Source organism: Dysidea avara, chromosome 1 (genome assembly GCF_963678975.1).
Source record: "Dysidea avara chromosome 1, odDysAvar1.4, whole genome shotgun sequence".
In the NCBI taxonomy this organism is placed as follows: domain Eukaryota; kingdom Metazoa; phylum Porifera; class Demospongiae; order Dictyoceratida; family Dysideidae; genus Dysidea; species Dysidea avara.
The window spans coordinates 49,917,556-49,940,691 of NC_089272.1; the positions used below are offsets into that span (position 1 = coordinate 49,917,556).

General features: G+C 39.6%; 3 protein-coding genes across 4 annotated transcripts in view; all 3 read left to right on the forward strand.

The window, feature by feature from the left end:
• LOC136267672 (uncharacterized) overlaps window positions 1-9,816 on the forward strand; it is a 31,240-nt gene extending 21,424 nt beyond the window's left edge. Inside the window, exons 16-21 of the mRNA XM_066062822.1 lie at window positions 4,032-4,162; window positions 4,215-4,301; window positions 5,026-5,160; window positions 8,779-9,240; window positions 9,288-9,361; window positions 9,422-9,816. Coding sequence (XP_065918894.1) covers window positions 4,032-4,162; window positions 4,215-4,301; window position 5,026 — 219 coding nt within the window. The 3' untranslated portion in view covers window positions 5,027-5,160; window positions 8,779-9,240; window positions 9,288-9,361; window positions 9,422-9,816. The remainder of the gene's footprint in view (window positions 1-4,031; window positions 4,163-4,214; window positions 4,302-5,025; window positions 5,161-8,778; window positions 9,241-9,287; window positions 9,362-9,421) is intronic.
• Window positions 9,817-12,017: 2,201 nt separating this feature from the next.
• LOC136267681 (uncharacterized) lies at window positions 12,018-15,572 on the forward strand. 2 transcript variants are annotated; one of them, XM_066062832.1, is made up of 2 exons: window positions 12,018-12,534; window positions 12,688-15,572. In XM_066062832.1, the coding sequence occupies exon 2, from the start codon at window positions 13,585-13,587 to the stop codon at window positions 15,469-15,471; it is 1,887 nt and encodes a 628-aa protein (XP_065918904.1). In that variant the 5' UTR covers window positions 12,018-12,534; window positions 12,688-13,584; the 3' UTR covers window positions 15,472-15,572. The 2 variants fall into 2 exon arrangements, with proteins under 2 accessions (XP_065918904.1, XP_065918912.1); XM_066062840.1 differs by having other exon boundaries at window positions 12,688-13,544.
• Window positions 15,573-15,856: 284 nt separating this feature from the next.
• LOC136247255 (uncharacterized) lies at window positions 15,857-16,765 on the forward strand. Its single transcript, XM_066038882.1, has one exon. It carries the CDS (start codon window positions 15,857-15,859, stop codon window positions 16,763-16,765), a length of 909 nt encoding a protein of 302 aa, XP_065894954.1.
• Window positions 16,766-23,136: the final 6,371 nt, after the last annotated feature.

Genomic DNA, 23,136 nt, shown 5'->3' on the forward strand with positions numbered 1-23,136 from the left:
CTGTAGGTGTGACAACAAATCGCTTTTGAAATTTTCAAAATCACACATAATTCCATTGTTCTTAGTTCAACCTCTATAAAAATTAGGCTGTAATTGTGCTGCATGATGCACTTATTGCCCTCCAAATTTGAATCAATCAACTAAAGCATACACGAGTTATAGCAACTGGTGCGAAAAGAAGAATAAAGAAGCAGAAATACGAAGAAAATAAGACAAACTTTGAAGGCTCATATCTCAGTGATGACTGGGAAGATTCAACTCAAATTTGGAACAGGAGGTACTCTACCCTGAGGGAGTTTCCACAACAAAATTGGTTAATTTTTGTTTGGGAATTATAGAGTTATGAATGTGTGAAAACAGTATTTTCTTGGTTCCTGTACAATACACACTTGTTTGTCGCACGTCCGCACTAGCTGACTTGGCCGCACGACACACTATTGTGTGTCCTGATATGACAATTTGACCATTTCCAGTTTTCAGTTTGACTGTTTCCAATTGCCCCAGTTTTATCATGCAGGTAAATACAGTGGACCTGGGGACCAAGGACCCAGGACCAGGAGACTCAGGGACCCACCTCCTCTTGAAATTTTATATACTTCACAGTATTCTTACTATACTTGTACTACTGTACATAGATATGTACCTCTACAAGTAGTCTTATATGGGCAATCCACTTTTCCTTGTCACGGTGTCTCACATGATGTTAAAACTAATTAGAAATTATAAGCGACTCTGAAAAAGTGTCTAAAGCTGACTGCATTTATAGGCCACTCACCTGCTGTACTATGAGTATATACAAATGCACTATGATATACAAAGTCTGGTTTTCATGCTGCTGGACTGAAATTTGCTTAGCTAGTAATCGCTATTTCCACCCTGAATACTGTATTTGCTTGCACAATGATTCTAAACTTTAGTAGCTTATAGACTAGTATGCTCATTGTACAGCAGGCGAGTGGCCTGTAATGCAGTCACTTTTTAGTGGCGCATAATTTCTAATTGCTTTAAACATCATGAGACAATGTGAAAAAAGTGAATTGGCCATATAAGACTACTTGCAGAGGTACCTAGTAAGTGTAGAATATTGCTAAGTGTATAAAATTCCAAGAAAAGTTGGATTCTTGGTCGCCGGGTCCACTATATTTACCTACCCCAGTTTATCTGTTTGGTTTATGGCTTGTACTGCTAGTCATAACCTACCACTTGGTTGCTAGGAGACAATAAATTCTTACAATCCAAGGGGAGTGGCCATGAATTTACTAGGCCTACTCCCATTTAAGTAGCAACATTTTTAAACTCAAAACAAGAGCAATGAATGAAAACATAGTCTTAGTTTGAGATGTTCCATTGTCCTACTTTGCCCTACCACAACCGATTAAGCCTGCACATGATAGGATATTATGGTCAGTCTACTGCAAAGTATTAGCTTCTGCTTTTGATGTTACAGTACTTATAATTGAGCAGTTAAATGGTAGTAAATTAGGCCCTTGTTGTGTTTGATTAAAGTTATAATCCAACAACTGAATGTGTTACTGTATAATACTCTCAATAGCAGCTCAATGTACTATATTGAAATACGTCAAGTGATTAGCCAATAGAATTAGTATTACACTTGTTTGTCAAGGTCCCTTGACAAAAATCTATAATACTAATTTGATTGGCTAAAATAGTGTGGTGTATTTATATTAGAAGTAAATGTCCGACTTGACAACTATTGTTACCATAGTGATACATGCCCAAGGCATAACAACAATATGGTTGCTTAGCAATGGTTGCTAGGTAACTGTTGTAAAGGTAAAAGTCGTTTTGAGACCATAGCAACAGTTGCTATGTGTGATTGATCTTTTGCAGTGGTTATTTGTTGAATTTCTGTTACAGTTGCTATGGTTGTCAGATTAATTTGCAATAGGGCGGATGACTATGGTATTCAGGATTAATAGTTCTCGCATTGTAAACAGGAAGGAAATAGTGCTCGGCTTCGCCTCGCACTATTTTATTCCTTCCTGTTTACAATGCTCGCACTATTAATCCCGAATACCACACCCATCCGTCCTATTACATATACTTATTTTGCATCCTGTAGACACAAATTACTACACTGTATGTTATGCATCTAAAGTAAAGCTACAGTATCACTCAAATGTAATGTCATATCACGAAAGTGCGAGCAAGTAAAAAACTAATTAAAGGGCGTAGCACCTGTTTCGCTTGCAAGTCTTCATCCCAAATGAAACAGGATGAATACTCGTGAGCAAAATGAGTGACACGCCCTTTAATTAGTGAGTTTTTCAATCACTCGAACTCTCAGGAGATGACATTACATTTGAGCGGTACTATCTAGCGCTATAATTCCAAAACTACTCACCACAAAAGTCTGAAACTTTGGTGGTCTATTACTTGTATACTGCAGATAATGCTGACAAAATAATTTTTAAAAATCGGAACTTGTGTGAACAAGTCGGGTTTTTGCTGAGATGGTCACATACAGTATGGTGAGATCAATTGTAATTGCTATAGCATTACTTTTCAACTGTTTACTTTTGTTGTATTGTATGTTATCGATTTGTACAGTAACTATACTGAAAATATACTACAGGCGCTGACATTCCATGCCATAATTTCCGTTTGCATTAGTCTACAATGTTGCAATTTGGCTTAATATTTTCACCATGAATTAGCACATCAGCCAAGGTATAGTGTTGACCCTGTAGTCACTTATACATATGTGTATGAAGGCGGTTTAGTTGAAGAAATAACAACAATCTTGCTTATGTTACCACATTGTAAACAAATGCATGTGACATGTATACTCTTGGGGCTACAGAAAGTTTTTTGAACTTTCTGTGAGCAGGTGAATAAGATGGTATATAGTTTTAACCAATTTGACTCTTTCTTCTCCGAGTAATGGCCCGACAAAACCTTGCACATTTTTTTCATTGTGGCATGCATAATTTTTACGATATTTTTAATTTCAATTTTCCCTATACATATTGTATGCTTGTGCAAACATGTCAGGTTTTTGCTGAGGTGGTCACATATGATGGTTACAGTGGTGAGTAGGTATGAAAAGGCTTTCAATGTTTTTTTTTTAAATCTGGTAAAACAAAACAATGCAAAAACAATTATTGTAACTACATTTAATTGAGGCACTCTAAAAGTCCAATCACCCTACATACTTAATACGTCACCCTATTGTTGTTGAACAGTGTTCAGCTATGTAGATAATAATACCTATTGAAACATTCTGGTATATAGTTTGTCCAGCCATGTAATAAAATCTATAAAGTTCACCTACGTAGTAGGGCTGGAACGAAGGTTCGGAAGCTTCGTAACCTTTGGAGGTTTTATAACCTTTGAAGGTGGTTTTACCCTTCCAAAGCTTCATAGCCATGGATACTGCCATATCTAATCAGTCAAAAAGCCATCTGCTTTTTGGAAGCATGTAAATATCATTGACAAATTTATGGTATATTTGTAGTTTAAGCAGTTGCACTAGAGCCTGTACTACTGCTGCAACAATGAGTGAGACCATATGAGTGTACACCCATCAGTTATAATCATTAATTACTAAGTAAACATGACATTCTACAAAGCAACTGTCAAACTCTGTAATAGAACAGTCACATCTTGTACAGACTTTTTATAGTTATAATCTTTAACTGTTTATAACAATGCAGTAGAAATAGTGTAAAATACTATCTCAAATTTTCCTCTGGGAATTCCCTTGGACTCAATGCCCATAATGTCACTCATAGTGATACATGATTTTGTATGTTAAAAACATCAATGTGTAAGTTTCATTGCCAAACTTGGCCTCCCAATTTTTGGCCTGCTCAACCACCCTTTTATTCCAGTATACATGTTGTGTTTTGTAACTCTTCACCTTCCAAAAGTGACACCTTTTTTAAAGGTCACCATGTGTTACAGCACATGTTGCTGTCAGACCTTCAATGCTGGTCACTGTAAAGTGCTAATAATAATAGTACAATAGTTGTTAAACAGTTAGGGACTTCAGTTTATATACTGTGTAGGTTATTTGCTGCTCCAGCTTGGATGAGGTTTTGAATCCTGTAGTACATTATTCAGTAGATGGGTTCATTGTTTCACTACCTGACTTTAATATGACATCATGTTACCATAACAGCCATCTGCCTCACATCAGGTACTATAATTCACTGTATGCCAGCTATTCATCCTGGTTGTCATGGCAACAGGTACCTGTATAGCTACTGTTTTATAGCCCAGACTCCACCATGGCAATATCGGGATAGCCATTCAGTTAACAAGACAAAACGAGTTTGGTAAGTTAGTGTACTGTCAGTAGATATACAGGTGGTATCTCCCAAATTCATGTAGGGTTGGTCCGGATTCCCCTAACTCTTACACTCAGAAAGAGTCTAGCATGCCACTGTCCTTTAAGGAACAGATTTTTACCATACATGTAGTCAACTTTTTTACAAAGGAACTATTTATGTGTTCGGTACAGAAGTATTGAGCTGCTCTTTCTGTAGTTTCCTAGTGTTGCATTGCCCAGATAACCCTTAGTGCTTTTGTCTGTCTCAGGGTAAGGTACATGTTAAACTAAATCCATGAAAAGTGAATTAACAGTTTGGCACGTGTAACAGAGCAGTGAAGTATAGAGTCCACAATTATACTAGAGTTTACTACTGTAGTTCAATACTTGAAGACAATTATTAAACCCATCATTCAAACTTATGTTCAAGGTACAATGATTTTGTGATAGAGATGGTGGCATTAATTATGAGGACACTTTTGGCTAGTCCTTATTCCACTAAAGTGTATACTTGAAGATAAGGTACCAAACACCAAAGTATTCCTTAGTACTTACGGTACACAGACTTGGAAATTGGGATGTCTTGATATTAGTTACGGTAGTCCTCAATGACCTCACCACTAAGTGTATAATACAGTAACTGTTTAATCAGCTATGTACATGATGTCACACAATACATGACGAACCTCATTTGTTATTGCATTACACCCTGTAACCTTGTAATGTGCTAGATATGAGTTATATGATGAGTTTGGTAAACCAATCTACTTGAAAGAAGAAAAGTGTAGCAGACAAGGAGAAGATAACTCATTCTGGCATGCCATTGCTGGCAGCAGGATATATAAATGGTGCCTTGGAAATGATGGGTGAGTGTGTGTGTGCGTGCGTGTGTGCTAGGGTTGAGACAAACAGTTCGAAGCTTCATTCGGTTTCATAAAATTTGGATGCTGCTTTAGCCCACCAAAGCTTCATTACCATGGATACCAACATGTTAAGCCAGTTGCACAACTATTAGTGGAAACTGCCATTTACGTATTTTTTGATGTAATTATAGTTTAAGCAATGGTTATACTGGAGCTATATCAAAGTGTAGGAGTTTGTGCTACAGTGTACACCATCAATTGTGTTCATTAATTGTTGACATGACATTTGTAACAAAGCTTCGAAGCTTCGGTAACATTTTGAAAAGAAGCTTCGGAGGATGTATTTGTACATTCGTTCCAACCCTAGTGTGTGCACATGTGTAGTATCCAAGTAGCTAAAGCACCCATAAGTTCCAGGTTAAATACCTAACAAGAAACTTTACTCACCTTTAGGGATGCGTCGATTTCGCCAGCAAAATTATTGGAATAATAGGAATACAAGAGCAACAAGCAAAATGCTGGCAAAATAGGAGCAAAATCGAGCAAAATCGAGCAAAATAGGCGCAAAATAAGCAAAATTTGTTAATCTCAGATCTGTTTCAGACAGTGTGAATGTAACTGCATAACTAACACAAGTAACAACTTACCATAGCTACGTTTAACACTCGTACGTTAAATGAGTATGGCTCTAGCTGAACTTTGACCCGAAGGCGAACCCACAATACATGTTAGCGAATAATCACGTGTGAAATAGTGTCTACAATGGATGTGATAGAACGCATTGACTACAGTTCAAGTGCTGAAAGCGATGTTAGTGAAGTAGATGACAGTCTTAGCATTGTTAGTAATGATGATGACCGTGAATCGTCTCGCGAGTCAGATGTTACAACAACTTCGACTAGTACAACTTCGAGGACTCGTTCTACTGGAAGTGCCAGCAACTCAACGACGCCAACGTCTAGTGGAGTGTCCTTGCTTAGTGTGCTAAAGGCACCAAGTGCATCTGACTTCTCTCGTAAGAGAAAAATTGCCAAAAATCCACCAGCTGGCAGGAAGAGAGCATTACATTCGAATTCGCAGAGCAACCCAAAAACGATCAAGCCCCAGCAAAGAGTAACCGAATATTCCAAGGAACCCTTTACTGTAGCTACTGGAAAGCTTTTTTGCCAAGGATGCCGGGAAGAGTTACCCCTCAAAAAGAGCAGTATTGAGTATCACTTAAAATCTACTAAACATGCTAATGGAAAGAAAAAGCTGCAACAAAGGAATGTTAAAGACTCAGACATTGCACAATCTCTGCAAAGGTATAATGCAGAAGCTCATGGGCGAGGTGAGACTCTTCCGGAACAACAGCAGGTTTTCCGAGTCAAAGTGGTCAAAACATTTCTTCAAGCGGGTGTACCACTAAGTAAGGTTGACCAGTTTCGTAGTCTTTTTGAGGAGACAGGCTATCGCCTTACAGATCGCAGATTTATGTTTGACCTTATTCCTTTTATTTTAGAAGAAGAAAAGGCACGTATTAAGCAATCACTCCAGGGTCAGTTCTTGAGTGTCATTTTTGATGGTACCTCTCATAGTGGAGAGGCATTAGCAGTCTTAGTGCGCTTTGTAAATGATTCTTTTGAAATTCAACAGCAGCTTCTAGCCATCCAACTGCTTTCAAAATCTCTCACTGGGGAAGAAATTGCACACGAATTGGTACAAGTGCTTTCAGTGTTCTACAGCATTTCTTCCAGCCATCTTATTGCTGCTATGCGAGATAGAGCATCTGTTAACAGTGTAGCAATGAGGACATTGAAGATTGTTTACCCTAATGTAATAGATATTGGATGCTTCAGCCATGCTTTTGATCGTGTTGGAGAGCACTTCAAAGTACCAACCCTGACTGAGTTTATTGGTAATTGGCTAGCACTTTTTTCACATAGCATTAAAGCCAAATTTTTATGGAAACAACAAACAGGAAAGGCAATGGCATCGTATAGTGCTACCAGGTGGTGGAGCAAATGGGAAATTTTTAAGCAAATAATGCTCCAGTTTGGTGATATCGAACCATTCCTAAGTGAAAATACAGACTTAGGCCCTGCATCTCGTCCAAAGTTACTAGCTATTTTAACTGACCGTGAAAAGCTTGAACACTTAAAGCTTGAGCTTGCTGCTGTTATTGATTGGGGGGAGGTGTTTGTTAAGGCTACATATAACCTTGAAGGAGATGGGCCACTGAGTTTCACAGCTTATGAAATAGTACAGACTGTTGTTGCAGCAGTCAGGGCAGCTCATACTCCAAACACTGAAGCTGTTATTCGCAGTATCACTACTCAATCAACTGCACAGCAGAGGCATCGCAGCTATGCTCGAAGCTGTATGCAACCAGCTCTAGATTACTTTCAAGAACTGCTAGATTCTTCCTTAAAGGAGCAAATTTTAGTTTTTAAGGCTGTGAGAGTTTTCAATCCGCACAAGATAGTAATGCTTAAGCCAGATGTTTCTCATGTAAATGCATTGCAGGTTGTTCCCTTCTTTAAGGATGACGAGCTTGAAAATTTGAAGGCTGAACTTCCTTCTTATGTAGCTAAGGCGGATGGTATTAGTGATGAACTTGCTGCTCTGGAATGGTGGAAGCTCAATGCAACTGATTTGCCTTTATGGTCAAATGCTGTAAAGAAGGTCTTGACCATACAGCCCTCCTCGGCTGCTGCAGAAAGGGTGTTCTCACTATTGAATTCAGGATTTGGTGACCTACAAGGAAATTCACTAAAGGATTATATGGAGGCATCAATCATGCTAAGATACAATCACTAATATCTAAACACCATAGTGTATGTAAACAGTGCTTATTGATTATTACATGTAATTATTATTATTACATTGTACACCAACTATGGAGCAAAATAGATTGTTGACAAGCAAAATATTGAGCAAAATAGGTAGGTAAAAAAAGAATTGCTGGAAAGAAAAATAGGTGAGAAAAAAAGCAAAATAGACTCATCCCTACTCACCTTGCTTCAGTCTCCCCAGCCATTTATTGGGGGCCTGCATACCTGTTATCAACTTAAGAAGCAGCCCACCCAGCTTTAACATCAATGAATACCGGGGTAAGCAAATGCCTGCTATCCATATCTTACATATTGGATAAAGGTTCAGGCGGATTGAGATACTCTAATAGAGCAGTAACTTATTACTCTAATAGAGTTGGTTTGCTATTCAATTTATTCAATCTGTCCGCATTAGCAGATGTATGATAATGTGTGCATAATCAAGGCCGTAAACTTATCTTACTTTTATTTACTGATGTGTTTACTTGTACAGTACCTTAAAGATAATGCCATAATACTATAGGATTATCCTATTCAATTACACATGTACCACTGAAAATGCTCTCAGATTTAATCTCAAATTTCAAAATTTTCATGTGGGGACATGCTCCCTGACCCCCTAGGATTGGCATGCTTTGTTAGCAAAGCACTAAGGTACAGTTAATGATACATTAACATACAGTTAAAGTACTCCAAAACTGACAGCCACCCTACATGACTTGCCCACCCCCTCCCCTCCCCCCACTTTGGAGTATTGTTCTCTGTCCCTTCTAGTAATATACAGTAGCTTTGTATTGTATTTCACTAGTAACACATCAATTGTAAAAAGTTGGACATTATCAAACATGGACAATTCTCCTGAGGAATCCATTGTCATGCTCGGCACACAAGCACAACTTTTCTCCCTACCTGGCTGTTTGCTAGTCCATATGACTTCAGGTGTCTATCTAATAGACCCTGTCTTACTAACACCTATGCATTGTGAACTACCATCAAGTAGTAACAGTTTTGGGAGTGGAGTAGATCCCAGTGGTATTGTCAGGCCTCAGTTTGACATTGCTGGCTGTACTGTAAAAGTGTTTGACATTAACTGGGTGACCAAGAAGACCACCAAACAACTACAAGACTTTCCAGACTCACTAGGTGGAGAAGTAACAAACAAACCAATTAGTCAGGATACAACGAAGGATGACCAATCAGATTTCAGTAATTGTTGTGTTGTTGCATTGGCGATAAATAGCAGGTTGATAATTATGAAGATCACAGCTGGGTTAGTGAGCACATGTTAGTCACATGGGTTAATCACATGTTGTGTAGGCTAATGGTGACGGTTAGTATGGATATTAAGCTACCAGGAGTGGTAACAGAGTTCCATTACATAAGGGATATTGGTTAGTGGATCTGTATGGTAGGAATGTTATGTTGATAAGTACTGCTGCTGCTGCTACTAGGATACCTTGTGGCCAGTTCAGTGTTCCATGATAGACAACGTGAAGATGTTTACTGGCTATCAAGAGAGGGTAAACTACTTGGAATGATTCCATGTCTTGGAGCTGGTCTTCTGTAGCAGGTTTCTTAATGTGCAATCAGAGAATGGAGAAGATAGTAGTGGAGTTTATGCCTTCTTTGATGATGGTTATGGAGGGATTGGAAGTGTTAGACTGTCACATCCCTGAATGTTACTATAGTTTAGTATTTTAGATATTGGTACTGTTTAAATATTACTACTGTAAGTTGAGAACCATTTTTATTTATAAACATATTTTGAAGCTAAGAATTTTATGCATTGCATCTATTATTAGCTTTCTATTGTACCCAAATCTGTTAGTCTAAATAAACTAGCTTATGTATAGTTGGTTTTTCGTAACTACAAGTAGAAATATTGGGGTGACTGTTATGCATGCAGCAGTATGTTTGTCAAACTGATGACTGATCATATAATACTCATAGTCTCCTCATTGGAGCCTCATACACATAGCTGCCACATACTGTATGTAACATTTATCCTGAGGTTGCAGGTGCATCGATATGCAGGCATTAGGATACTTTGTATACGGTAAACCTCTTCATGTGTACATAACAGTTGAATCTTACAAAAGGTTATGTTTTCAAAGGAGTAGCTAACTTTCAGTGCATAGCTACAAGCGTTTATAATAGATATATTTAGGAGAGTATCCAACACTGTATTGCCCCTTCAAAATGCACTGTGTAATAATGTTATGCAATAGTCATTATCACCAAACGTGTTAACTTGCTTCAAGAGCTAGAAGAGCCTTGAAGTGCTTGCAGGTCTTCGCTTTGGTATATCAACACCTATCAACAAGTCTTTCATGGCGAAGCCAAGTATTGGAGTTTACTGAAATTATACTAAAATATTCAGATATGTTACAGAATTATTACACAGTGCATTTTGAAGGAGCAATACAGGTGTTGGATACTCTCCTAAATATATATTATTATGAACTCTTGATAGCTAGTATATACCTAATCTATGCCAGCCATGATAGTCCATCAATTCATAGGCTTTCAATGCAGTCCTTACAATTACATTCCTGACTGCTCTGTTTTATATTAGTATTTTAATGCAGATGACTGCTCTATTAGAGAATTTCGATCATTCCATTGGTCGTTCTACTTACCCCCTGGGTCTTCGTAATGTCACCACTAAAGCATTTATGTACCTGATAAAGAATTTGTTGTAATTCATGAAGGTATTGGCTAGTAGTGATTCTACTCACTGTAGAGATGATTGGAAATTTGAAATGCCTTATTTTAACCATAATGTTTGAGTGGGAAAATGTGACATTAAGGAAAATCCGGTCACATAATTTATATTTCTTACACAGTTTATTTTTCTTTTTCTTTGATTCAACTGAACACTTCAGGATTAGTGTAGAGACTTCTCTTTCTTCTCGACTTGTAACTAGGGACACAGTTTCATTATTATAGCATCTTGAAAAGTGGAGTGATCAAGCATCACTGATATCAAGAGAGCTTAAAATGGACATGCAAAGTAGTGCGTTAAAAAACTAAATGTGCCAACTAGTCAGCACGTGCCTGTTTTACTTTGCTAAGAACGAGCTTTTTGTCGGGAACAGTCAGTTGAACTAAAACACACAAGAAACAAACAATTAATAGTGTTCATAGAATGAAATGCCTTAAGCAATTAAACATCAGCACATGCCTGTTCTACTTTGCTAAGAACAAGTTCTTATCCACCCATCGTCTAGAACAGTCAGTTGAGCTCAAACACACGAAAAACAAACAATTAACTGTGTTAATACCTTAGCACTAAGAACTAACACAGCAAAACAGTGCATTGAGAAACACAAGCGACTACACTGTGCTAACTAATCAGCATGTGCCTGTTCTACTTTGCTAAAAACGAGTTCTTATCCTACACCCGTCATCTGGAACAATCAGTTGAACTCACACACACAAGAAACAAATGTACCAGCACAGAAAGTCAAGCAGCACATAATAAATTATTAACAGGAAGCCACTAATGTGCTATAGTGAAAAAATGAACACCTTGCATTGTCAGCAAAAAGAACTAACAATACAAAGGAAAGACCATGATGTATGTATTGTACATACAGTGGATCCTCACTAATCCGAACAGCTCTGTTCTCAAGTTGACAAAAGTCTGTTTGGATTAGTGAATTTGTTCGGATTAGTGAACCCATTGATTATATACAGAGCCTAGTTCAACTACTCTAATAGTACATACACTTGTTGACAAATACTCTAATAAAACAGTCATTTGTACTGTTCGGATTAGCGAGTGTTCGGATTACTGAAGTTCGGATTAGTGAGGATCCACTGTACTGCGGTTGGTGAAAAGGCACATCTCGGGACAAAGCAACGTTGAACTGTGAAGAAATCAAGCCCGTAGTTATATCCATTGTCGAGTTATGCTTGGCTTTTAAATAACTTTTTAAAAATTCCATAATATAAACTTTTTGGAAGAGTTTAAAATAAGACATATGAAGTTTAATATATTAAACGTAGTTAATGTCAGAAGCAGGCAGCGCAATCCCCCAAATTATAAGAATCAGCAATAGAAAAGGGGGGCTCTAATTAGAGCAGCGCATGCGCAGTACCTCGTGCCCAACACGCTTCCAATCAGTTACACCTGTGGCGTCAAATCTTCAACGTCAAATCTTCAAGATGAGTACTCGCAACTCCCGCAAGAAGAAAGGAGGACCGTCGTCCGTAAGAACATCGACCACCGTCAACATCGGCAGCAAGCGAGGAGCGTCGTCAAGGACTATGACCGCCACAAAGAACAAACGTTCCAGACAGAACGATGACGACAACGCGGTACTGACAAGAAGTGACATTCCAACAATCGTAGCCGCCGTCAGAGATGCTGCTAGAAGTGAAACCGAGGCGTCAACAGCCACTCACCTTCCATGCTCATCATCAACGACAACCGGGACAGCTCCGACGCCGGCAGGCGCAACCCCGTTACCAAGGACAGCTCCGCCTCGTTCTACTTCAACGGACGCTACCAGAAACGCCTACCCTACTGCAGCGGATGAGATGCAGCTTCAGGAACTTGGTAAGCACATGTTACAATGATTACGGACCTATGCACGTATGTCAGCACTCATGTACACACACATATATATAAAGGGAATAGGGGATTGCTATCCCTCATGCTGCTGCTACTATTTGCTTCATACAGTTCTCCCTCCCATCTCTTCCCCCCCAGCTTTAGACACTATCCCCTCCTCCTCTCAGCTGAGTCAGATCCACCAAGATTCAGAATCTACACCTCAGCCACCCAACAATGTCCAACCCAACCAGCCACAATGCTCTGGGGCCGGTCCGATGAATCTTAGAGGCGGAATTCCACCCATACCAGCTAAACTTGTGAAACGCATCCAAGATGGGAGCTTCATCGAGATGTCTGAGCTTTTGCCAGAGCTGCTTCGTAACGCTAGTCTGCCAGAGGAAGCAAGCAAGGCCTCTAGGCCTAGGACCTACTCAGTTGGCAGTATCATTGAATGGGTACGATGCTTCAGTTGCTACATCGCGGTAATATCCCGCTCCCAGCCTGAAAGAGTGGTCGACCTACTGGGATATCAAAATTTAGTGATTACCAGCCATTTGGACTTCCCGGACTTCAAATGGGAAGAATACGATAGAGAGTTCAGGTTGCAAGCTGCAGCATCCCCCACCCCGCAATGGTCAGTCATGGATAGCACTCAATGGAACATGGCCAGACGATCCAGTACCCACCTCACCAACTCATACCCATCTCAATGTCCTCCACCACCTCATACACCTATATGTCTAGCATGGAACGAACACCCCTCACCTGGCTGCCCACGCCGCAACTGCCGATTTGAACATATCTGTTATCGCTGTGTTAACTCACCAGGTATTCCCAATAAACGTCACAAAGCCATATTTTGTCCCAACAAAGACACTAAAGACCAACCAGCTCTCAAACGCCAAGGCAACCACTAGTTGCCAAGTAACCTATCTAGAGAAACTTTACTTGTGATTACAATTACATTACCATTAATCAATGTAATTAATATTATAATACTGTTTTTTTTTGTTTTTTTTTTCCTTTATCTGTGATTACTATGTATACAGTACCATGCCACACAAACCCAATGCACTCACGTTTACAGAATGTATTAACACTACGTGCTGTCATGTGCAGTCCTTCCTTTCCCTCACAGCTCACTCACTAAACTACTCACAGGACAAGGATACACCCAGCACAGAGCCGCTAACATGTTACACTATGTGGATCTCAAAGTGGCTATCGCACCTCAGTGGAGCTCAAGAAAGCATCTTGGTCCCACCCGAAGCCACCAGAATCAGTACACCACTGGTGCCAGAACGTTGGCGAAGCCACTTAGTCCCTTATCCTGACAAAAAGCTAACATACTTCTTTATCTCGGGAATTACATCCGGTTTTAGATTGGGCTGCAAAACTCCTCTACGGACCCTCAAATCATCTCGTAAGAACCTGGTCTCTGCCTTTGAACATCCCGAAGTCGTCGATGAATACTTAGCAAATGAATTAAAGGAATCTCGTATCGTCGGCCCCTTCAAGAAATACTCTATCCGAAATGCCCACATTAGTAGATTCGGAGTCATTCCCAAGAAGTCCTCAGGAAAGTGGCGGCTGATTGTCGATTTATCTCACCCACCAGGATTTAGTGTTAATGATGCAATACCTAAGGAATTATGTAGTCTTAACTACATCACAATTGACACGGCCATCAAGCACATCCTTATGCTTGGCCCAGGTACTCTCCTGGCAAAACTGGACATCAAAAATGCTTTTCGTCTCTTACCAATCCATCCAGCCGATCGGCACCTCCTAACTATGCGCTGGAACAACCATCTATATATTGACACTTGTCTGCCATTTGGCCTCCGTTCCGCCCCAAAGCTTTTCAACATTCTGGCAGACCTGCTGACATGGCTTTTAGAAAGACAAGGAGTTTCACCAGTCATCCACTACTTGGACGATTTCCTTACCATGGGGCCGGCACTTTCTGGTAAATGTCAGGAGAACCTGGCCGCTATTCAGCATCTTTGTACAGACCTTGGAATCCCCTTAGCCCCAGAAAAACTGGAAGGCCCTACCACCTGCCTGACATTCTTGGGCATTGAGATAGACACTCACTTATCCTTGGCAAGGCTTCCAAAAGATAAACTGACACGGATCAAATCTGAACTACGTCTCTGGTTGAAGAAACGTAGAGCCACCAAGAGGCAAATCCTCTCATTGGTCGGTCTCCTGCAACACGCTAGCAAGGTTGTAGTGCCTGGGAGAACCTTTACCGCCCGCATGTACTGCAAAGCAGCCAGAGTGAAGAAGCTACATTACTCTACTAAACTCAACCAGGGATTCCGTTCAGACGTACATTGGTGGCATACCTTCATTAGTATATGGAACGGTCGCAGCTTCCTACACTTGATAAATCAACAAGCCGTAATGGACCACTTTATTTACACTGATGCTTCAGGGTCATGGGGCTGTGGAGGCTTTTTCAACAACCATTGGTTCCAGTACGCTTGGACAACTGAATGGTCAGAGATCGGAATCATGGCTAAGGAACTTCTTCCAATTGTGATAAGCTGTGTTGTCTGGGGTCCAGTGCTATCTCGCAAGTCCATCGAAGTTCGATGTGACAACACAGGTGCAGTCTCCGCTATCAACAAAGGCTCCTCAAAGGACAAGACCACAATGCACCTCCTGCGTTGTCTTTGGTTTTTTGCAGCCCTATTCCAAATTAAAATTACCGCCACTCATATTCCAGGCATTGAAAACGTGGCAGCAGACACGCTCTCTAGAAACTTCCTACCTCGGTTTTGGTCGGCATACCCACAAGCAGCACAGTTCCCATCATACATACCAATCCCCTTACTGACGCTGCTCTCCCCAAAGCAGCTTGACTGGACCTCACCTAAATTTCTATCACTGTTTCAAGAGACAGTATCACTCGTTTACAACAAATCCAATTAACCTTAATCCATTTACTGTTACACATAACCATACTATTATACTACCGTGTTCTCATGTACATTACTGACAATTCAAAGTTTGACGTAAAATAAACAAATGAAGTGTATATACATACATACATATATATACAAATTTAAAAAAAAAAAAAAATTTTTTTTTTTAATGAATAATAAAATAAATACAACCGTAATAAAACAAGCTCCTTGTCTCGAAATCTACATTATACATTTCAAGTGATATAATAATGTCTTAATACAGGCTTGCAATACTTACCCAAATACTGTGTATATTACTCAAAATAGCTTAGAAGTGATTAATGGATTAAACGGTTTTGACCCATTCTGCAGGTTTCACGACCACAGTTACTCAAGTGCAGTGTACCGTGATGACCAACAAAATCGATCTTCCCCTATTACACCATCAAGCCAAGTACTACTATGCCAACAGCCTGGCAATCAACACACGATCCACCTATTCCGCCGGACAGCTCAGATTCCAATCATTCTGTCACTCAATACAAGCCACTTGCATGCCAACTTCAGAAGCCACCCTAATCCTTTTTGCTACTTACCTTGCTTCAGAAAAAATTTCACATGCCACCATTAAGGTATACTTGGCAGCAATCCGCAACACTCATGTGTCTGCAGGGCTACACTCGCACTTTCATCAACAACTTACCCCTCGCCTCCAGCTGATCCTCAAAGGAATAAAGAAGACCCAAGCCATTTCACAACCGGCAAAAACCCGCCTGCCCATTACTCTCAATATCATGAAGAATATCAAGAGTATGCTATCCAGCCAACCCAACTCTTACTTACACATCATGATATGGGCAGCCTGCTGTCTTGCCTTTTTTGGCTTCCTGAGGGTCAGCGAATTTACAGTACCAGGAGACAATCAATTCGATGAGTCATGCCATCTCTCTTTTAACAGCATCTCCATCGACAGCAGAGATAATCCAAACCAACTAAAAGTCCATATCAAACAATCCAAGACTGACCCATTCCGCAGGGGAGTCAACATATACCTCGGGGCAACAAGTGACACAATTTGCCCAGTCAGAGGCATTCTACCATACCTAGTACTAAGAGGAAACCACCCAGGCCCTTTATTCATCTTCAAGGATGGCAAAGGCCTTACTCGTCATCGCTTTAGCACAGCACTCAATAACATCCTGCTGCAGCTCAATTTGGATAAGCAGCAATACAATACTCATAGCTTCCGCATAGGAGCTGCTACGTCTGCAAGGCAAGCCAACATCCCTGACTCCTATATCAAGATGCTGGGTAGATGAAAGAGCGATGCTTATCTATCCTACATCAGGACACCCCCTCAAGAATTGGCAAAACTCTCCAGATACATCACATCGGGATACTCAAAAAATACTGTCTGAATTTGTCCATGTAATAGAGACCCTCACAAGTCAGAAACTTACCACTTGGTTAATTCTTGTTCAATATTGCACGTTATCCTTTGATTCATTATAACTTAACTTCACAAGCCAATGTGCCAACTCGTGTACTCTGATGCTTGGGGGGGTAGATCGCGATACACCTATCACGATCTACCTATGGCCTTTGTCAGAAAGAATCTGGAGGGCTGGAGACGCCTCTCCATCCCTCCTAGCTCTTTCAACACCCAAGCATCGAGGCAAATATCTAATGTTCCTACTTTGAGCCCCCTCAAACTTCTAAGGCTATCTACCATGGCAGACGAGACTCCCTGCACTTACCAAACCTCCTCAATCAAGTGATTGCAGGAGCCAACACAACTAGAGCAGAAAAGAGCACAGTGTCTGAACAAGGTGAGGGTGTGTAACTGTACATTAAATGAAGTTTAATATATTAAACGTAGTTAATGTCAGAAGCAGGCAGCGCAATCCCCCAAATTATAAGAATCAGCAATAGAAAAGGGGGGCTCTAATTAGAGCAGCGCATGCGCAGTACCTCGTGCCCAACACGCTTCCAATCAGTTACACCTGTGGCGTCAAATCTTCAACCTCCCAACCCCCCCCCCCTCCACCTGTAAATTACATCCTTGCCATTGCACACACCCACAACAGTTAAACATAGCAATAAGCACATATCTAACAAATGTATAACATATTGTTGTGAGTCTCTTAGCTGCAGGTCTTACCAGGATGGCAATCACCTAGAAGCTGAGGACACACCATCCAGCTCTACCTACCTGGCAACAGGCAACGCTCCCTCCTCTCTGATGGACATCACTACCAGCTGACACTCCCACCTAGCCAATGGGAGACGCTCTCCCAGGCAGAGTTCTAATAGCAGACGCTCTCCCATCTGCCCTAGATGCTACCTTCCCAATGTACCGCAGTGAACATCATCCACCCACTGTACACAGGTCACGCCTTGACCACCAGAACACTTGTGCACAGGTGTTCATGCTGTGTCTACCTCATGGCAGCTGCTTAGCCGTGGCAACACCAGATGGCACCTCTGATGGACACGGCTACCAGGTGACGCTCCCACTCAGCCAATGGGAGACGCTCTCCACCCACTGTACACAGGTCACGCCTTGACCACCAGAACACCTGCGCACAGGTGTTCACACTGTGTTTACTTTGCGGCAACACCAGATGGCACATGGCAACAGTGACTCGCACAGTCATCACTCTGCTGCTATATGCAGTACGTCCATTCTCCTTAGAGGAGTCTGAGACAGCAGGGAGTCTCACATAGATCATCTGCCTTTAGGCCCCCCCCCCCCCAACTTTGGCCTTTGTCAGAAAGAATCTGGAGGGCTGGAGACGCCTCTCCATCCCTCCTAGCTCTTTCAACACCCAAGCATCGAGGCAAATATCTAATGTTCCTACTTTGAGCCCCCTCAAACTTCTAAGGCTATCTACCATGGCAGACGAGACTCCCTGCACTTACCAAACCTCCTCAATCAAGTGATTGCAGGAGCCAACACAACTAGAGCAGAAAAGAGCACAGTGTCTGAACAAGGTGAGGGTGTGTAACTGTACATTAATAAGGGATTTGGCTTTGCCTAACCAATACCGCCAAGTTGTCATGAAGGGAAATTGAGGCTGGTTTTAGGGTGATATTTTTGGCTGGAAAACCCAGTTCTGCATGATCCCTACTATACAGTACTACCATACTGTATGATACATGTGGTCTTCAACAACCAAAAAGAAGATTGTGCATTTCACTTTGCTAATATTACTACTATATATTTCACCTTAATTCTAGCAAAAGCAAATACTCTTGTTCTAGTCATTGAAATGCATTTCACATCTGGTTAGTTGAAAACATAATACCAAATAAAATGCATTTTCATATCTGTATCTGTATGTATGTTAAGAAAACTCAGTGAAACATTTTTTAATGTTTTACTTAGCCAATAGAACTTCAACAGCGTGACCCACAGTGAACTGTTTGTGATGATTTCATTTAAAGCAAAAAAAAGATTAATGGTGTGTGACCATAAGTAATTCCTAAAATAGCTGGACATTTATCACAACAGATTTTTGGTCAAGGTGAAAGCTCACTAATGGCTTATAATGCATATGCAAGTCAACCATGAATACAATACAGCTAGTACTAATTGCCTATGTACAAGTTTTATTAACATGTCTTTTGACATTGTAGTCATGGTAACAGATTTACTAAGGTCTAATATCATGATGTAATAGCTCAATACCAGTGACTTCAATGCCAATTGTATTTTTATTTTACTGTGATTATGTCAATCAAATCTATTGGCTTGTTGCATCAATATACATAGTCTTCAACAAAAAAGATAGCACATTTTGGGTGATTGCATTCATTTTTGCTAACACTGTACAGTATTTCACCATTACTTCTGTTGGTTAAAGTATCTTGTAGAATAATTAAACAAAAATACCTAATAGAAATACATTTTCATATGTGCATGTTACAAAAACTCAGTGAAACATTTTTAGCATTTTTCTTAGCCAGTAGAATTTTAACAACAGTTGTGATTTAAGGTTGTTTATACCCACAGTGAACTGTTTGTGATGTTTAAAGCAATTTACGATGTGTGATCATATGCCATTATTGTAATGTAAGTACTTCCTAAAACAGCTGGATGTTTATCTTACCACACCACAACAGGTTTGTAGTCAAGGTGAAAGCTCACTAATGGGTTATAATGCAAGTCAACCATACACACATAATACTAATTGCCTATGTAATAGTGTTATTAACATTTCCTTTGATATTGTAGACCAATATTCTGTCTGTCATGGTAACAGATTTCTAAGCTCTGATATATATATCATGATTAGAACGGCTCAACACCAGTGATTTCAATACCAATTGTATACTGTGACTATGTCAAAACAAATATATTAGCTTGTTGGGGTGACATGGTCTTCAACAAAAAAGGATTGTATACATTTTGGGTGATTGCATTCATGTTGCTAACACTGTATTTCACCATTAATTGAATCATCTTGTAGAGTAATTAAACAAAAAGTACCAAATAGAAATGTAATTTCATATCTATGTGCTTGTAAAAAAAACTCAGTGAAGCATTTTAAGCATTTTTCTTAGCCAACAGAATTTCAGCAGCGATTGGGGTTTAAGGTTGTTTACCTACAGTGAGCTGTATGTGATTTTAAAGCTGATGATGTGTGACCATATGAAATGAAAGTAATTCCTAAAACAGCTTGTCATTATCTTAATTACCACACTGCATCAGATTTTTGGCCAAGGTGAAAGCTCACTAATGGCTTATAATGTCAACCATGAATACAATAATACATGTAGTACCAATTGCCTATGTAATAGTTTTCCTTTGATATTGTAATATTCTGTCTGTACTCATGGAAACAGATTTACTAAACTCTGATATCATGATTTGAATACTCAATACCAGTGACTTCAATGCCAATATTTTTATTGTGTTTTACTGTGATTATGTCAAACAAATTGAGTTAGCTTGTTGTGGTACTATACATGGTTTAGCAACAATAGATTGTTAAATTTGATTGTAGCTATTCATTTAGCTAATATTAAAATAGTTATACAGTGTACCTAGTGACTATAAGGAGAGTGTATTAATTTTATCATCAGCTACCGTACTGATCAGATACAAGGTAAAGTTTCTACATGATTATCCAGCATTATGTTCACAAATTGTCCATGTTTTAATTACAACAGAATCTATATACAGTGCAGCTGAGACTCAACAGCTGGGTGCATCTCTGAATGTGGAGCTACAGTGTACATACTGTATTTCCATGTTCAGTGGGAACACATGAATGATCAGTTTGCTGTATAGTATTGCACTTCTGGTTAGTTAAAGGATCTTGTAGAATAATTAAGCAAAATAACAAAATAATATAAGTACGTATTATGTATTTTTGTATCTGTATCTACATACCCTGTACGTATATACATGTTAAGAAAAATTAATGACACATTTTTTTTACATTTTCTAGCCAATAGAATTTCAACAATAGTTTAAAGCATTGCATCACAGTGAACTGTTCATTATGATTTTCATTTTAAAAGAAAGATATAAGTATGTGACCATAACCCATTATGTAATGAGAGCAATTCCTTAAACAGCTGACTTTATCAGATGTACAGCGCAGATTGTTTGTCAAGATGAAAGGCTCACTAATACCTAATTATGGTCACACTTTTTGCAATGATAGTATAAGTGAGCAGATATAAAAGCAGCAGGTTATTTTCAAGCTGTCACCACCATCTCAACTATCGCCATAGTCACAGATGTCACTACAGTCTCAACTGTTCCCATGCACTGCCCCAATTATAGTATATACGTACGCATTGAGCTGGATCCTCAAAAACATTACTTTTAATAATTCATGGATGCAATTACACGCAATCTTGAAATTTGGTTCATTTGTAGCACTGATCGACTCACTAAAACATTTTTAAATCTTTCAAATGCCTGACACAATATAATACGGTCAAGCATTTAAATTTCCTATGGAAAAGCCAGTATCCACTACAACCCTTTCCCAAACTTGTAGTGGAGCCTAGCCACACATGTCAGTGTGTTGACAACACCACTAGTCATCTGGTTGGCTGAAATGTCAATTGTCTTGAAAAAAATCCAACTTCCACTGATTAGTTATTTTTCAAGATTCAGCTCAACTTGCGTATACTATAACCTCCCCATTGTCACACTATAATATGACATGAAGCATGTACAGTGAAATTAAAATTAGCTAACGCTGGTGAGCCCTTGGGCTCATGCAACCATAAAAGGACCTGAGTAGGTATGGCAAGGAAAGATAAGCTGCTCTAATTGCTACAGACAAACAATTAATTAAGTCTGCCGAATCCAGCCGCTCCTTGCACGATGGTGCCAAAAATATTCTCTCTAAGGCTGAGATACTTTGTAGGTAACATAATCATGTAAGCTATCATGGAAATTTCAAACAACCCAATGCCATATAAATTTTTCACCTGTATGTATGCAACAAAGCTTTTATACTTACTGTAGGTTTAAAGGAAGAAAATCCATCCATCCTGGAGGAGACTGAGTGTAGCACTTGACTAGACATTGGGTGGCCTGAAGTTCAAATCCTGGGGTTGGAGGGATTTTTTTCTTACATTTTCTGTTTCACCTTATTTTGTAGCAGCTAGTTAAGTAACTTGTCTTAAAGTCTCCATCTCTGTTTATTAGGTTATGTAATCCAAAGGCTGCAGCACATGTTGCTGTCAGATCTTCAGTGCTGGTCACTGTAAAGGTTTACAATAATAACAGTGCATCTACTAAAGCTGTATTATACATTTACTGTATAAGCTACAATAAGTGGCTAAATGGTGTTGTACATCATACAGTAAACCACAATAACCAAAATAGATTATTGGCATAGTAACTATAGAGCTTCTTTTAAAGCATTTTACTAATACCACCTCAATGTTGTAGACACATTGTTTATTATTCATGTAAAGCCATATGTGACTGGGCCTGCGATAATAGGGCATGTGGGCACATGATTTTTGCCTACTTTTTCATAGTTTCATCACTCATAACGTTTTGTAACATTACGCTATGGCATTGCAATTTTCAACTCTTAGTAGGAATTTAATTGGCATCATAATGCAAGTTACAGAATGAAAATATATGTTTCCAATACTGAGATATGACCTGTAGAGAGATGGGATGTAGTTTGTGCCCACATGCCCTGTTTTCGCAGGCCAGGTCACATATATAGTATACATCAAGAGGTGAGAATTACTTGCTTTAATCACTGTGGTGGTTCCTTTTGTATTAATATTGATGGCCTTGCAGGGCTGGCCTTAGCATCCTTGAGGCCCTAGGCAAAACAAAATTTGGAGGCCCCTCCTTAAATGGCAGAAAGCAAAATTAATATAGAATGACGGTATTCATGCAAATCCATATCATACAGTAGCTTTGTTGGCTGAGTCAAGTGTGAGTGCAATTGGTTCTATAATATCTATGGTTCTGTGAATAGCATTTTAACGCATAATTAAATTTCCTTTTTTTAGTTGGATCTTGGAGGCCCCTTTTGCCCTAAGGCCGGCTCTTGTTGATGGCACAACTGCATAGCTAATCCATCCATGACGTCATTAAGTAATGCTTAAAGTAATTGCTGCTAAGTAGCTTAATGCTTAACGTCCCTTTGCGTGTCTAACAATGACGTAAAACTGCAGCACTGCTATAAATTGTGCT